Below are 13065 nucleotides of genomic sequence, written 5' to 3'. Positions count from 1 at the left end.
TAGAAATTAAACAGCACAGATGGGGCAGCTTGTGCTCCAGTGGAATTACCAGTGGACGGGGCAGGAAATCAGACCTACATTCTGTTCCTTATTGCCCTTGATGAATGGACATGCAGCAAGTTACCACAACTGTGTCTCAGGCATTTAAAGTTTATATAAAGAAGACCCAAATGTGCACTTATAAATCTTTCCTTAATTATATATTTGTGAATGGTATAATGCTAGAAATAAAAATACCTGGTAACAAACCTTGGTGTTCATTTCTCTTCAAGGCTGGAGACCAACCATTCAGAGCCTTGTTATTGCCAAACTATACACAACAAGCTGGCCTTTCTTTTAAAGAAGAGAAGGTGGTTTCTAACCGGAAGAAAATGGGAAGTGAGGGCAGATAAGTTTGTCTTGACAACATATGTTTGAGATTCTTCACGCCAACATGTGCTTTCTTTTTATTAGTTATCAAATACTCTTTTCTTGATATGAAAACTAAACAGCACTAAGATGGGTGCTTTAAACTGTTTAACAAATTTTATTTTTTTTAAATATCCATTATCAAAGTGCAGGTGCTCGTTCTGTAAAGCAAATGAAAACATGAGTGGGAGGAAGATACCAATGGTCATATCAACAAAAGAGCAAGAGCTGGGAGGCAGCTAAGAACTAAGATTCACAATACTTGATCAACATTGGAAAAAATTTCCTTTCTTAAGTTGCAGTCTGATCTGCAGTTACAGGTTATGAAAGCAGGAGGGGCACCTCCTGAGATGCCCTTTAGTGGACTGACACTGTATTGTGACATTACCCAGGGTACAACCTGGACAGCTGTGTTCCCTCAAATCTCCAACCTGGTGTGCCTTTTACCCTGCTTCACTGTAAGAGTAACCATTCCTGCTCACACACAGCCTCTAACATGTAAAACCAGTCCCAGTGTACATGAATGCTCTGGCCAGTCACTCATGAATTACATACAGGGTGACACCAGCAACTTCCCAGTCCCAGACCTTCCCCCAGAAATGTGTGTTTCGTACTGCCCAGTGCCCTCCTGGACAATACAAGTTCATAAAAAGTCTGTTACTTCATGGAAAATGATGTGCACAAATCCTGCTATCTCAAGTGGAGGTTCCCAATCACTTCAATCCAAACACACACTTGTTTAGATAAAACAAGTTTATTAACTGCATAAAGATTTTAAGTGATTACAAGTAATGAGGCATAAAAGTCAGAATTGGTTATAAAGAAAGTAAAAGATAAAATGCAAACTAATACCTAACTTAGCAAGCTAAATGAATTCAAAGCAAAGGTTTTTCTCACCATATGCTTTTTGCAGTCTTTACAGGCTGAAAGTCTTCTAGCCAGGACCCCTCCCCCATTTCAGTGTTCCTTCAGGTGGTGGTGCTGCCATGAGCAGAGAGGAATTTGTGTTGTGTGTTCTTTATTCTTATACCTTTTTCAGTGTTGCCAACTCTCATGATTTTGTCTTGAGTCTCATGATGATTGCTTTCCTTAAAGCCCCAGCTCCTGGAGTCAAATGGTTATGTGATGGTTTCAGCCTTCATTCTTAAAGTAAAAGTAAGTTTCTAACACTAGTGGCTATGGAGAAAGCTTCAAAATGTGACCCCAGTGCACCCTAAAAGCTCAAAAAGCTGAAGGGCAAATGAAAAGAACACTGGACTATTAATTTTACATAATCACATGACTTTAAAGTCAATCATGATTTTTGGTGAGCCTTACTCATGATTTTTGAACATTTGGGGTTGGCAATACTGCTTTTTCTCTCCTTTAAAGATTGCCTCCATTTTGGATTCAGACAACAGCAAGTCTGTTTTGGACAGGAACCACCAGCTGTTTATTTGCCAGTATGTAAATTTCTTGCTTACACCCTTCTTCTGCCAAAGAATGGCTGCTTAACTAGGTGATGGTCTACTTGACTTTGTTGACACCTAGATTTGGGGTTTGCCTTTTGTTTCTGAGGAACTGGTTTGTGCCTGCTTTTCTAAACTTTGAGTATGTTACAGCAATGTTATACAGTAGAATCTTATAACTTTACATATAGTGTTGATACACATATTTTACAGGACAATAATGTTCAGTGGATCAGGAGTTTTCAAATGATACCCCACAAAACATACTTTGTACAAAATTTATCGTGGTCTTGTAAAAAGGCTTAATATGGGGTACAGTTTGTCACAACTATTGCTGCAATCTCCCACACATAAACCTGCAAGTAATGTTATGTTCTAATATCTAGCTCCTCTCTTGATTTATAGCATAGGCTAACAATGGTCAAAGGCACCGAGAGAATTTCAGTTCTCTCTCCCTCCACAAGTCTGAAAGTTGGGTTTAAATAGCTAGTAAATTGTGCTGAGACCAATTTAAGGATGCAGTGCCATCCCAAAAGTTTCTTCGGGTAAGATCAGTATCTGTATCTATATAATATGATCTTATTTGTTCACTTCTACATTTAGAATAATAGAAATGTAGGGCTGAAAGGGACATTGTGAAGTCATCAAGTTCAGCCCCCTGTGCTGAGGCAGGGTGAAGAAAACCTAGACTGTTGCTGATAGATGTTGTCTAATCTGTTCTTAAAAACTTCCAGTGATGGGGATTCCACAATGGGGCTCCTTGTCCACAACTTGGTGTACTAGGGCCTACAGTAAAACAGATAATAAATGAGACCTTGCTGATGTTTGAGAAGAGCTTGTAGATATTTGGATGGAAGGTGCTACTCATTTATCAACTTCTTTCCAGGCTAATGGATGCCAATTTTTCCAATTTTTCATCATATGGACTATAAATCCTATGTCTCTAAGCATTGTCATAGAGTTTTTCAGTTTTCCCTATGTCTTAAGGTAGGATGACCAACAATGGACACAGCATTGAGTGGCATCTATCCATTTTATAATACAGCTGAATGTCAGTGAGTTACCCACCAGAATAACCTTTGACCTGCAGCGGATCTTGCTAGTGAGTCTACTCCATAACTTTTATTAGCATTTGAGTTCTTTTGTAAGTGTCTTTTGGGTACCTTTATTCACTATAATTTTAATTTGTGTTCTGGTAGCAGCTAAACACTCCAAGCACATTTGAGACCCCATGGCACTAGCACTTGTGCACACGCACCATAGAAAACATTCCCCTGCCTCACAGAGCTTACTATCTAAAAGACGAGAGATATAGGCAAGCAACACAAAAGCAATTTGCCCATAGTACAATTTCTTCTCGGTTTCTCCTTTGTATTACAATCCCTCTCTCCTACCTACCTCCCCCATATCCAACCATGCTAAATTGGCACTGCTGCGATTGATGCAGCATCGATTTAGTGGTCTGCTGAAGCACCCTCTTGTTGAGATGGATTAATTATGTCGATAGGAGAATGTCTCCCATCAGCATAGCACAGTGTAGACACCGCATTAAGTCAATGTAAGTTATGTCATTCAGGGGGTGATTTTTACACCCCTGAGCAATGTAATTTACTCATGTCAACTTAAGTGGTAGTGTAGACAAGGCCAAAGTTTAATGTATTTTTATTAGAGCTGGTTGAAAAACAGACATAAGTAATTGAATATTTCATCAACATTTTTCTCCTTTTTTTGGGTCAAAATTTGAAATCTGAAAAATTTCAACCACCTTTATTTTTTTAGTTGTCCAAGGGGCCATTTCTGTGGGGGGAATGACTCCATACCGGTCAGTTTCAACTTGCAGGGTTCCTCTAGAGCAAGTGGGGCAAAGATCTTCTAAACTTCTAAACTTGAGGACAGGCATGTCAGCAATCCACACGGAGCTCTAGTTATTGAGGGTGATAGCACTCATAACATCCAGGGGCCCAGTGTCTCAGCATGGTCCCTGCCCCACTATGACAGCATGGTTGCAAAGAACCCTTTCCCAGAGCATGTCCCAAACTCACCCTCAGATGCCCAGAGGGGAGGTTTCAGTGGAGAGGGGAGGAATGGTCATAAGAAGCATTCAGTATTATTACAGCCATTCAAATCCTCACATGGTTTAAGGGACAATACCTCCCTCTACACCTACAGAGTCAAAATATAAAAGAAGCTTCTACAAAGCTGGGGGAAGAGGATACAGATGCTGCTTTTTAGGCTCAAATCCCTCACTCGCATGGAGACCCCAGGTCCCAGGGTGATTGACTCTTTAAGGGGAGTCAGGGCCCACTCTCCTCTCTTAAGGAGAAGGAACCAGTCTCGGCCATTTGTAAGAAATTAACCACAGAGGTGGATGGATGGCAGCTAACTGACTAATGGACCTGATCAAAGGCCACCAGAGCTCAGTTTGAAAGAGTGCTCCTGGACAGAGATGCGAGGCAGGCTGCTGCCTGCCTTACAGTAGGCAGGCCCCGGACAGAGGGCTGTGGGACTCCTGACCCAGGCAGCAACCCTCCCGCGGGCACCCCTCCGCCTCAGAGCCTTCTCCCTCTAGGGCCACCCTCTTTCTAGCTGAGCGCCGGTGGCCTTTTTGGGTGCAAGGGCTCCAAAGCCAATTAGGAGCCAAGCAGCCACCTCGGGGTGCCATGGGCTGCGCTTCCTTCTCGAGGCCCCTCAGGGAGAGCCGGGGCCCTGCGTCCCCTAACAGGAGCCCGACACCCCCCAGTTCCCTCACCCGTCGGGGCTTTCCCAGAGGCCAGGAGCGGCCTGGCTAGGGGATGGGTTGTGCCAGGCCCAGCAGAGGCTCGCTCAGCAGCGATCCCCAGCCCCGCACTTGTCCCCCGCTGCGCTGAGACGCGAGGGGCTCCTGGGCGCTGCTCGTAAGGGGGGGTGGTGGCGGCAGGCGGGCCCCGATTCTGCCGGGGAGCCCCCGCGCTGGGCCATGGCTGGTGACCGCAGGCCGGCCGCGGGGAGAGGGCGGCGCCGCTGGCAGGTGTGGGATGCTCGGCGTGCGCCCGCCGGGGCGGCTGCGGCGTGTGTGCGCGCCGCGCCCGGCCTGCGGCGTCGGGCGCCGGCGGGGAGAGGCGCGCTCGGCTGCGGGCTGCGCCATGGCGACCGACAGTAAGTGCGAGTCCCGGGGCCGGCTCTGGGCCGCCCCCCTTCCCCTCCGCCGGGGTGGCAGCGCCGGGGGCGCAGGAGGCACCTCTGCCCCGGCCGGGGAGCTGCGGCGATGGCTGGCGGGGGCCCGCCCAGGCCGCCCTCGTGCCAGCTGCTGTGGACCCCCCCCCCCAGCCCGCACTCCAACACCAGCCTCCCCCGGCCCCAAGCCCTGCCACCCCCACTCCTCTGCCCAGCCCCTTCTGGCTTCCACCCCCTCAGGCCCTAGCTCCTCACTCCCCTTTTCCTGCAGCCCCCTCTGCGCCCCCAACCTCCCTTAGCCTGGCTGCCCAGTTGCACCCCTCCCTCCTCTCAGCCTTCCCACCGCCCTACCTGCCCCAGCTCCCCCTTGACTTCTACACCCTTCTGTGCAAGGGGGAGCTCCTCTGGGGGGAGAACTGACTGGCCCTGGCCCTTTGCCTTCCCCTTCCTCCAGTTCTTCTCCACCTGCTGCGAGGCAGGGCTCAGGGAAGCCCTGCTAAAAGCGGCAGGATTTTCCTGTGGTCCCTCGATGCCCCACCAGAGCAGAGAGAAATGCCCCCCGTTAGGAGACGGGCGTCCAGCGACGGCGATGTCAGCTGTAAAAGGCCGGGCCTGATGCGGAACTTTTGACTTTCGGGCCCGTCCTGCTGCTAGAATGAGGAAAATCAAGTTGGCCCGGTTCGGCGATCTCAGCCTGCCAGCTATTCCAGTGGCACCGTTTTACATGCAGTTTAAATCTTTAGTAAGAGAGCCAGGAGGAGTGGGTTTTTTTATGGACGTGATTTTATATTTCATTTTATTTGAGAGTATAAGATTTAGGTGTATAGGCATTGATTGACTTCTCCGTTCACAGGGGCTGCTCTGGTCAGGCTAGTGGGGCTGTGTATTGGTGGGGCAAATTCCATGCCTGCCTAAAACTTGCAGTTTGTGGGGCAGTGCCCCACAGACCCTTCAAACTACACCTAGGCTTGGGCTCACCTGTTTAGTATATCCCCCCAAAAGTGGGTTGCCTCCCAGTCTAGCTCAGTGGTTCTCAACCTGTGGCCCAAGGGCTGCTTGTGGCCCAATTAGCACAGAGCTGCAGCCCATGTGACATCCTCAGGGCCATACACGTAGTATTGGATGTGGCCCACATAACACGTTGTGGGCCGCATATGTGATCCACAATGGTAAATAGGTTGAGAACCACTGGAGCTCCTGAGAGACAGGACTGCTTCTTACTATTTGTGCATATAACTCCTAGCGTGATGGGACCCTGATCTCGGCTGCAGCCTCTAGACACTACCATTACTAATAACGGTCAGCTTCTGTTTTGGCTCATCTGTTACAGTTGTCGCATGGACAAGAACTGTCCAGGCTTAACTTTTGGCTGCAGTAGTTTTATACGCACACATGTGACATCCACCTCTGTTAACTGATATAAGCCACGCTAATGTTTGGCCACCATGTTCTGCAACATGCCACCTTGGATTCACCAGAATTAGTACCTGGTTCAGGGCACTCTTAGCTTGTAGAATCACCATCCCAATCTTTGTCTTCATGTTTTATGGAGAAACATAGACATTAATACTTGTTTAAAGTTGCTTAATTGATCCATTGCACGTGGCCTGATTGAAGAATTGTTTTTGAAAAATAGTACGGAGTTCTTTAAATGATGGTGTGTATCAAGTTATAAATGGTCAAGAACAAAAACCTGTGTTTGAGTTTTTTGAAAGCAGTTAGACTGTTCAGGGAATTGTAGTTTCCCTTTGCCTTTAACTGTACAGTGATAGATAAATACGTCTGCTGTTCCTTGATTTCTTTCAAGAGCATCTCCCTAAGGAACGAGTGTCCTGTGCAAGGCCCAGATGAGATGCAGGTTGTTGTGCACTGCTTTTACTGAGGCCTTAGAAGAACTATGAAATGACCTGATCTGTTCAATTTTATATGACAACTTTGTCAAATGCTGGCTTTCCTCCTGTTGCTTTTATAAGTTAGATGGGACCTGAGGGCAGTGTTGGTGCTAGATATATAATTAATAATGGTCTTTATTTTAGAATATTTTACAAATATATGAAAGTACAAAGGGCCAGCTTCTCGTCCCCAGAGTGGCTGCTTTGCACTGCCCTGGCAGCACAAATGTGAGATGTATAGATATCAATATGCCTTGAATCTACTTGTTAATAACTATAGAGCCTTCAGTCCCTTAAATCAAAAAAGCTATCCCTCTATTTCCCCCATCAAAAACACAAACAAGATCACAAGATGTACCTTTGTTTGCCTCTCACATCTTCCTCCAGGAACAGAAAATTGGATGTTTAAACAAAATCTTCAGGTTATTGTTTATTTGGGCAAGAATGTCATAACATATATGAAGGCAAATGTGTGTCTTCTCCTCTGACTATCTAAAAAGAGCCTCCCACAGGCTGACAAACCAGGGTAACATCATCTTGGCCTGTGCAGAGTGACTCATTGTGTCCTGTAAAGTTAATCAAGTTATAGAGATGGGTGGAGAACTTTAAATCAGTTAAGAATAGCTTGTGGAGTGACCTACAGAAAGACAAAGGCTGTAGGGGGTCAAGCTTGCTGTATCTTTCACCCCCCCCACCCCAAGTTAATTTGTCTGCCTTGTTGATCAGATATACATCCCTATATATGTGGATGATCTGCTTTGTTTCTTCGATACAATGTCTCTTGTTCTGTTGTGATCCCTGAAAGATGTGAAATAAAAGGTATTAGTTATAAATAAGGAATGTATGGACTGTGTCCACTAAATTTAGAGGAACTAAAGGCTTCTCTTGGGTTTTTTTCCTAAATGTTTGTTGCAGTCTGCAGGTGGTATGAATTATATGGCACCAGAAAAAAAAAGAATATTGAAAAATATCATAACCTAATCAGTGTATAACTCTGTAGTATTAAAAGAAATTGCTTAAAAGTGATGTGTGTGTGTGGGGGGAGAATTCCAATTAACGGTCTGGGTTAATAGAGAATTACAATCCTTGAAATGAATAAACTTAGGGCTGTCAATTAACCACAGTTAACTCACGTAGTTAACTCAAAAAAATTAATTGTGATTAATCGCACTGTTAAACAATAGAATACCAATTGAAATTTATAAAATACTTTTGGATGTTTTTTCTACTTTTTCAAATATATTGATTTCTATTACAACACAGAATACAAAGTGTACAGTGCTTACTTTATATTATTATTTTTGATTACAAATATTTGCACTGTAAAAATGATAAACAAAAGAAATAGTATTTTTCAATTCACCTCGTACAAGTACTGTAGAGCAATCTCTTTATCGTGGAAGTGTAACTTACAAATGCAGATTTTTTTTGTTCCATAACTTCACTCAAAACCAAAAAATGTAAAACTTCAGAGCCTACAAGTTCACTCAGTCCTACTTCTTGTTCAGCCAATTGCTAAGACAAACAAGTTTGTTTACATTTACAGGAGATACTGCTGCTTGCGTCTTGTTTACAACGTCACCTGAAAGTGAGAACAGATGTTCACATGGCATTTTTCTAGCTGGCGTTGCAAGGTATTTACGTGTCAGATATGTTAAACATTCGTATGCCCCTTCATGCTTCGGCCACCATTCCAGAGGACATGCTTCCATGCTGATGATACTCGTTAAAAAACTAAAATGTTAATTAAATTTATGACTGAACTCCTTGGGGGAGAATTGTATGTCTCCTCTTCTGTTTTACTCACATTCTGCCATATATTTCATGTTATAGCAGTCTCGGATGATGACCCAGCACATGTTCATTTTAAGAACGCTTTCATAGCAGATTTGACAAAATGCAAAGAAAGTACCAATGTGAGATTTCTAAAGATAGCTACAGCACTCAACCCAAGGTTAAGAATCTGAAGTGCTGTCCAAAATCTGAATGGGACGAGATGTGGAGCATGCTTTCAGAAGTCTTAAAAGAGCAACACTCAGATGTGGAAACTACAGAACCCGAACCATCAAAAAAGAAAATCAACCTTCTGCTGGTGGCATCTGACTCAGATGATGAAAATGAACGTGCGTTGGTCCGCTTTGCTTGGGATCATTATTGAGCAGAACCCGGTTATTTGTATGAACACGTCCTCTGGAATGGGGGTTGAAGTATAAAGGGACATATGAATCTTTAACGCATCTGGCATGCAAATATCTTGCGACGCCAGCTACAACAGTGCCATGCGAACTCCTGGTCTCACTTTCAGGTGACGTTATAAACAAGAAGCAGGCAGCATTATCTCCTGAAAATTGTTATCAAACTTGTTTGTCTGAGCGATTGCCTGAAGTAGGACTGAGTGGACCTCTAGGCTCTAAAGTTTTACATTGTTTTATTTTTGAATGCAGTTATTTTTTTGTACATAATTCTACATTTATAAGTTCAATTTTCATGATAAAGAGATTGCACTATAGTACTTGTATGAGGTGAATTGAAAAATACTATTTTTGTTTTTATAGGGCAAATATTTGTAATTAAAAAAATAAATATAAAGTGAGCATTGTACATTTTGTATTCCGTGTTGTAATTGAAATCAATGTATTTGAAAATGTAGAAAACATCCAAAAATATTTAAATAAATGGTATTCTATTATTGTTTAACAGTGTGATTAATCATGATTGATTTTTTTTAATCGCTTGACAGCCCTAAATAAAACACACACAGTCTGTGATGAAGAAAGGATTAAAGATATTTGTACGCTGATGCCATCTTCTAGAAGTTGAAGAAAGCAACAGAGAACTTGAGAGAGCATGAACGTGAGAGCCTTTTTGGCAAGTTCCAATAGAAATAAGAGATTTGCCCCTTCCAACGATCCCTGAAAACAGGGTATAAAATTGAGGTCACTATGTGGGACCTCAGAGTTTGCTGAACCCGCCAAAGAAGCTGTTGAACTTGTAAAGTGCTACTAGGCACTTGGGCCAGCCGTGTGGCTAGCTCTCACAAGCTTGCAAGGACTGAGAAGTGGTGAGATTTCATTTCAGGGGTTGTATTTTTCTTGGTGGTCTTTAATAGAAGTAACTGAAAGTTTCCTTGTTGAGTCTGTACTCTTTCTAATGAAATCTCAAGGAACCATATTCTGTATTTTAACTAAGTGACGCTATGTGCATGTTCCTCCTTTGTAAATCCAAATAGATTGGCTTATGAGAGCCTCCAACAATAACTTTAAGCAGTTGCTTTTGGTGATATAAACTAGTTCCTCTCAAATCAAGCACAAGGAATAGCGGACTATTCATAAGAGTGCCTTAAGATAAAGTGCATTCTAACTTTCGAGATAATTATTTGAACATAAGAATGGCCATACTGGGTCAGACCAAAGGTCCATCCAGTCCAGTATCCTGTCTGCTGATAGTGGCTGATGCCAGGTACCCCAGAGGGAGTGAACCTAACAGGTAATGATCAAGTGATCTCTCTGCTGCCATCCATCTCCACCCTCTGACAAACAGAGGCTAGGGACACCATTCCTTACTCACCCTGGCTAATAGCCATTAACCTCCATGAATTTATCTAGTTCTCTTTTAAACCCTGTTGTAGTCCTAGTCTTCACAACCTCCTCAGGCAAGGAGTTCCACAGGTTGACTGTGCGCTGAGTGAAGAAGAACTTCCTTTTATTTGTTTTAAACCTGCTGCCCATTAATTTCATTTGGTGGCCCCTGGTTCTTATATTATGGGAACAAGTAAATAACATTTCCTTATTCACTTTCTCCACACCACTCATGATTTTATATACCTCTATCATATCCCCCCTTAGTCTCCTCTTTTCGAAGCTAAAAAGTCCTAGCCTCTTTAATCTCTCCTCATATGGGACCCATTCCAAACCCCTAATCATTTTAGTTGCCCTTTTCTGAACCTTTTCTAATGCCAGTATATCTTTTTTGAGATGAGGGGACCACATCTGTACGCAGTATTCAAGGTGTGGGTGTACCATGGATTTATTTAAGGACAATAAGATATTCTCTGTCTTATTCTCTATCCCCTTTTTAATGATTCCTAACATCCCGTTTGCTTTTTTGACTGCCGCTGCACACTGCATGGACGTCTTCAGAGAACTATCCACGATGACTCCAAGATCTTTCTCCTGATTAGTTGTAGCTAAATTAGCCCCCGTCATATTGTATGTATAGTTGGGGTTATTTTTTCCAATGTGCATTACTTTACATTTATCCACATTAAATTTCATTTGCCATTTTGTTGCCCAATCACTTAGTTTTGTGAGATCTTTTTGAAGTTCTTCACAGTCTGCTTTGGTCTTAACTATCTTGAGCAGTTTAGTATCGTCTGCAAACTTTTCTGCCTCACTGTTTATCCCTTTCTCCAGATCATTTGTGAATAAGTTGAATAGGATTTGTCCTAGGACTGACCCTTGGGGAACACCACTAGTTACCCCTCTCCATTTTGAAAATTTACCTTTTATTCCTACCCTTTGTCCCCTGTCTTTTAACCAGTTGTCAGTTCATGAAAGGATCTTCCCTCTTATCCCATGAGAACTTAATTTACGTAAGAGCCTTTGGTGAGGGACCTTGTCAAAGGCTTTCTGGAAATCTAAGTACACTATGTCCACTGGATCCTCCTTGTCCACATGTTTGTTGACCCCTTCAAAGAACCCTAATAGATTAGTAAGACATGATTTCCCTTTACAGAAATCATGTCAACTTTTGCCCAACAATTTATGTTTTTCTATGTGTCTGACAATGTTATTCTTTACTCTTGTTTCAACTAATTTGCCTGGTACTGATGTTAGGCTTACTGGTCTGTAATTGCCGGGATCACCTCTAGAGCCCTTCTTAAATATTGACATTATATTAGCTATCTTCCAGTCATTGGGTATAGAAGCTGATTTAAAGGACAGGTTACAAATCATAGTTAATAGTTCCGCAATCTCACATTTGAGTTCTTTCAGAACTCTTGGGTGAATGCCATCTGGTCCCGATGACTTGTTACTGTTAAGTTTATTAATTAATTCCAAAACCTCCTCTAAACTTCAGTCTGAGACAATTCCTCTGATTTGTCACCTACAAAGGACGGCTCAGGTTTGGGAATCTCCTTAACATCCTCAGCCATGAAGACTGAAGCAAAGAATTCATTTAGTTTCTCTGCAATGACTTTATGGTCTTTAAGTGCTCCTTTTGTATCTTGATCGTCCAGGGGCCCCACTGGTTGTTTAGCAGGCTTCCTGCTTCTGATGTACTTAAAAAACATTTTATTACCTTTTGGCTAGCTGTTCTTCAGACTCCTTTTTGGCTTTTCTTATTACATTTTTACACTTAATTTGGCAGTGTTTATGCTCCTTTCTATTTACCTCACTAGGATTTGACTTCCACTTTTTAAAAGATGCCTTTTTATCTCTCACTGCTTCTTTTACATGGTTGTTAAGCCACGGTGGCTCTTTTTTAGTTCTTTTACTGTGTTTTTTAATTTGGGGTATACATTTAAGTTGGGCCTCTATTATGGTGTCTTTGAAAATTGTCTATGCGGCTTGCAGGGATTTCACTCTCGTCACTGTATCTTTTAATTTCTGTTTAACCTCCTCATTTTTGCACAGTTCCCCTTTCTGAAATTAAATGCCACAGTGTTGGGCTGTTGAGGAGGTGTTCTTCCCACCACAGGAACGTTAAATGTTATTATATTGTGGTCACTATTTCCAAGCGGTCCTGTCCTGCTCTCCACACAGGACTAAATCGAGAATTGCCTCTCCCCTTGTGGGTTCCTGGACTAGCTGCTCCAAGAAGTGTGATAAGCATATCAGAAATAGTGAAGTATTGATAACTGATGATTACAAAAAAATGTAGTAAGAAGTCCTGGTGATCAGTGTTTTATGGTACAGCTGCTGGGCCCTGACACCGACCTATGACAATTGCTTGCAGGACTGCATGTGTGTTTTGTGTTCAGAACATTGCTGGAATGTTTGGTATATCTAAACATGACTTGCAAAACTGTTGATTATATTCCTGTGTGGTTGTTGGTGAATCAACAAACTAGTTTGGTTAAAAATAGCTGTGTCCTGATCTGAGAAACACTATTGAAGATAAAAGTTGATCTGAGAAGAACCTAACATAATTTGTAAGCTAAT

The 13065-nt window shown here is 42.9% G+C and overlaps 1 protein-coding gene across 1 annotated transcript in view; it reads left to right on the top strand.

Moving 5' to 3' along the window:
* The first annotated feature begins 4912 nt into the window (after window positions 1–4912).
* The window catches only part of SYT16 (synaptotagmin 16), a 142982-nt gene continuing 134829 nt past the window's right edge, over window positions 4913–13065 (top strand). The window contains exon 1 of the mRNA XM_084630335.1: window positions 4913–4991. Within this exon, the coding sequence (XP_084486461.1) occupies window positions 4979–4991 (13 nt within the window). The 5' untranslated portion in view covers window positions 4913–4978. The remainder of the gene's footprint in view (window positions 4992–13065) is intronic.

The sequence above is a fragment of the Lepidochelys olivacea genome, assembly GCF_965140295.1.
Source record: "Lepidochelys olivacea isolate rLepOli2 genome assembly, chromosome: 6".
Taxonomy (NCBI): Eukaryota; Metazoa; Chordata; order Testudines; family Cheloniidae; genus Lepidochelys; species Lepidochelys olivacea.
This window is presented reverse-complemented; position numbering and strand designations above follow the sequence as displayed.